General features: G+C 40.1%; 1 protein-coding gene across 1 annotated transcript; it reads right to left on the reverse strand.

The window, feature by feature from the left end:
- Nucleotides 1-896: 896 nt before the first annotated feature.
- Nucleotides 897-2,574, reverse strand: LOC149819524 (transcription factor MYB30-like). Its single transcript, XM_089984385.1, has 3 exons — nucleotides 2,366-2,574; nucleotides 2,098-2,227; nucleotides 897-1,969 (listed from the first exon to the last, which is right to left on the reverse strand). Exons 1-3 carry the CDS (start codon nucleotides 2,496-2,498, stop codon nucleotides 1,360-1,362), a joined length of 873 nt encoding a protein of 290 aa, XP_089840511.1. The 5' UTR covers nucleotides 2,499-2,574; the 3' UTR covers nucleotides 897-1,359.
- Nucleotides 2,575-3,960: the final 1,386 nt, after the last annotated feature.

Below are 3,960 nucleotides of genomic sequence, written 5' to 3' on the forward strand. Positions count from 1 at the left end.
TTATGAGAGAATTAGTTCTAACCCACACATACCCCCATGCGACCAATTCTATGCATATGATACTTATCCAAGTTGAAAGGTAGCATCTTTTGATTCACTGATATACTGCTTAATCAAACAATGTTCCACGTCTCTGCTGCCACACACTATTGCATCAAAGATGATATCATTGTATATGGCAAGTCATGCTACCACCGCATGTCACCGACCAGTCCAATGCATACTGCACATTCTTACATTGAATTTTTCACTGAGTAGAGCTCCACACTGCACATGCCCCATTCTGAAGGATCGATATGTAGGACACCTATAGTGCTCGTCCTAAAGTTATAAAATTCCGAAGCTAAGACACTCGTGGCAGCCAGTGCCTATGCTAAGTGTCAACTTGTGCAAGAGGGTGTGACAATTCTTTAAACCATCTTACAAATAAGAAATGACCAGTTTTATTTCTGATATTAAATCCAATTTGCCATTTTTCAGTGATTAAGCTATAAAAGTTGATTTTGATACAATCATTACTGGGTGGAATCCATCAATATATATCGTCAAGGGGACTTGACATTGCACGTGAACATGCCACACGAAATACTATGATTATGTTCGACACTGGGATCATTTTAATTATTTTTTGTTTTAATTATTTATACTATAAATGTTAATTAAATACTAAAGATAAGTATCCTTGTGTCCTACTCTTTGAAAAAAAAACATGCATCTATGTTTCAAAATAGTTGCATCACATCTATTCGCATCTGTATCCATATCCATGTGACAAACTAAAACATCGTTTTCATATGTATATGTGATTAAAAATTATTTCATGTATTGAATTTACATCACATCGATCAGCATTACTATCCATATCCATGTGGCATAGGCTAAAAACTATATTCATGTATATATGATAATTTTTTTTATTTCTAACTTTACTCAAAGAGAACAAATAACAAGTGATGGATACAATACGACCAGGGTTAGCAACTTAATTATCACATACCACAAATGGTATCGAGAACAAGTCTAAGGTGGGATTGTTGAATCAACCATCCCACTTTCTCATCACCAAACATTTTCCCCCGGTAATCACACAGTCTATGCCATACATTTTCCTTATTTTTTCTCACCTCGGTATGAACTTTTTTTTTACCTCATATCTGCACAAATCCAACGTTCGGATTTCTTTTCTACATGGGGGCGGAAATTCTCCTCACGGAACGAATTTTAAACAGCATCCCCATTTTTCACAAACGCTCAACAACCGACAAAAATTTTCAAACTCAAGATAGGAAAAAGTGAAGGCTCTTTTTAGCTCTATGGCCGTCCTTCTCTATCTCCCTCGCCGGACTGCGGCCAAACCCCTCAAAATTCCGGCGACAATTGCATTTGCCCCGCCTCCATCAACACGTTCATCCAGAAATCCATGTTATCGTCTTGGTACATGGAGAACGGCAACGGAGAGAGTGGCATATGGTACGCCGGATCGGCCGGAAAACTGTCGCTGCCGCCGAATTTCTCTTCTTTGATTGCCTCCATCCAGAATTCGTCCATCCCAGATAGATTTTCAAGCCAAAACTCGGCTGAATTGCAGGACTGGATCGCATTAGACTCCAATGAGTCCATGCATTCGTCGTCGGCCGCCGAGGCGATCGACGCTCTGTTCTCGCACGTTAAGATGGACGACGATTCGGCGCTCGAAAACGAGAAATTGCTCGATGATTGCTGCGGCGACACCGGTGTTCGGATCGAGTTCTCGCACTCGGACGAAGTTAGGACACTGGGCTCAACGTGTTGGGGAGGTTTTACTGTTTCTTTCAATCGTTTGGCTTCGTCATCTGCAACTTGAGTGCTGTTGCTGGCCTGGTTTGCTGGTGTTGTATTCTGTTTCAATCTCTTCTTCAGTTGGGTATGCCACACGTTCTTGATTTCATTGTCTGTTCTTCCCGGCAATTTCCCCGCGATCGCAGACCACCTAAAATTCCAAAGAAGAAGAGAATTTTGTTAGTGCCAATGCCCAGATCATGATTGCAATTAACACTGTTCTCAATCAGGAAAAAATCAGAGACTACAACTAATTAATCAAAAGCATTGGATGCTCACCTGTTTCCCATCAATTCATGTAGTTGGATGATGGTCTCTTCTTCCTCTCTACTGAAATTTCCTCTCTTGATGTCTGGCCTCAAGTAATTAGTCCATCTCAGTCTGCAACTTTTGCCGCACCTCAAGAGTCCTGCAAATTTTCCCAAAGTCAAAAAACACTCATTAATTTGAAAATCCAAAAAACGAAAAGAAGAGAGAAGAACACCAAAGTATCTTTTCAGATTCAGCACTCTATCAAGAAACCAAGTTAGGGAATTGGGGGACTTACCAGCTTGTTTAGGGAGTGCCCTCCAATTGCCATGGCCATATTTTTGGATGTAAGAAACCAGAAACTGGTCTTCTTCGGGGGTCCATGGTCCTTTCTTGAGTCCCATCTTCTCACAACAAGGTGCCCTCACCATCTTTGCCGCTCTTTTGCACTTTGGTCCCAAGTTCCTTAGAAGAGTGCACTTCCCCACTTAAGGACTCGATCGATTGTCACCCTCCTTCCTGCGAAGCTGCCCCTTATTTATAGAGGAGAGGACGAGGGACACTACCCTCCAAATTTGGCCCACGTGCTGTAACGCAAGGCCCGCAATTTCGTCGAAAGTGGCCCACTTGACTCATTATCTATCTGCTACAGTATTAAAAACTTGGCGACTGTATATTTTCCTTGGAAAAAAAAAAAAAAACCTGGGGATGGCTATAATAAATCTCCCTTGTATTAGCTTTATTATTAGGGGAATTTTCAAAATGACACCTATGTTTTGGCATAATGCAAAAAACCATTTGGATATTTTCAGAATAGCACAAAAAAAAAGAAGCAAACATATCTTAAAATGAACTGCAGTTGCTATCATAGGGTTTCAACTTTGGAAAATAAGAGAGAAACAATCATCAATAAAAGGATATCTAACACTTGCTACAAGTTTAAGTACAGAAACTGTTCAAGGATGCCTACAAGGGCTCTATCTTGTTGGCTAGGGGACGACCATGGTTTATCCAACCTGACATGGGATGACCATATATGGTTTGAACCACAAGGGGCATTCCAAAAACAAAGTTTTGTTGCATTTGGAAATCTATGTTTTAATTTAGGCTCAGGGCTGCATAGGCCATTTTTTAAATTATACTGAAAATCTATGTTTTAATTTGAAAATTACCTTATTATCATGTCGGTCTGAAAAAACAAAAAAAAAAGTGAGATGGGCTATCAAAAAAAAAAGTGATAATTGGGGACAAGAGGTGACGTTCTCTCTCTCTCTGACAGTCAAATAATAGTGTTTGGGCCGAGTGGGATGTCCCAAAGGATGGCTTTTTGGAGCGTGTGCGAGAGAGAGAGAGAAAGATGGAAAAGTAGAAGACGCAGGTGGGGGACATATATAGCGGGTTCACACACACACTGTTTGAAACTTTGAATCCTTTGGAGATGAAAACAAGGGGAGAGTCAAAGAAAGAGGCATCCCATCTTTGAAAAATCAGATCAGTCCCCGTTTGATATTTTTTGGTTTCGATTCGGACGTTTGCTCGGTTCAAATCATTTGAGCACGGTTGGGGTTTAGTCAACCTTCGGTCATGGCTCATTATTTTAGGGTCCTCTCGCGGCCTGACACTTGGGAGGATTGCGGATCATTTTTTTATATTCATGGTGATGTAGGTGGCGAGCGAGGTTTGTCCGATTGATGGAATGGTTTGAATCGGTGTAAAAATATGATTTTTTTTTTCAATCTTCAAAATTTGTAATAAATTGTTAACCTTGACTTTTGAAGCTCGTGAAAACGACACACTCTGCTATAAAAAACACACACACACACAATCAGACGATCCAAAATAAAATATTCTTATAGAAGCTTGTGAAAAATAAAATATGGATTGAATAAAAAA

This window comes from Nuphar pumila, chromosome 13 (assembly GCF_984573655.1).
Source record: "Nuphar pumila chromosome 13, dmNupPumi1.hap1.1, whole genome shotgun sequence".
In the NCBI taxonomy this organism is placed as follows: Eukaryota; Viridiplantae; Streptophyta; class Magnoliopsida; order Nymphaeales; family Nymphaeaceae; genus Nuphar; species Nuphar pumila.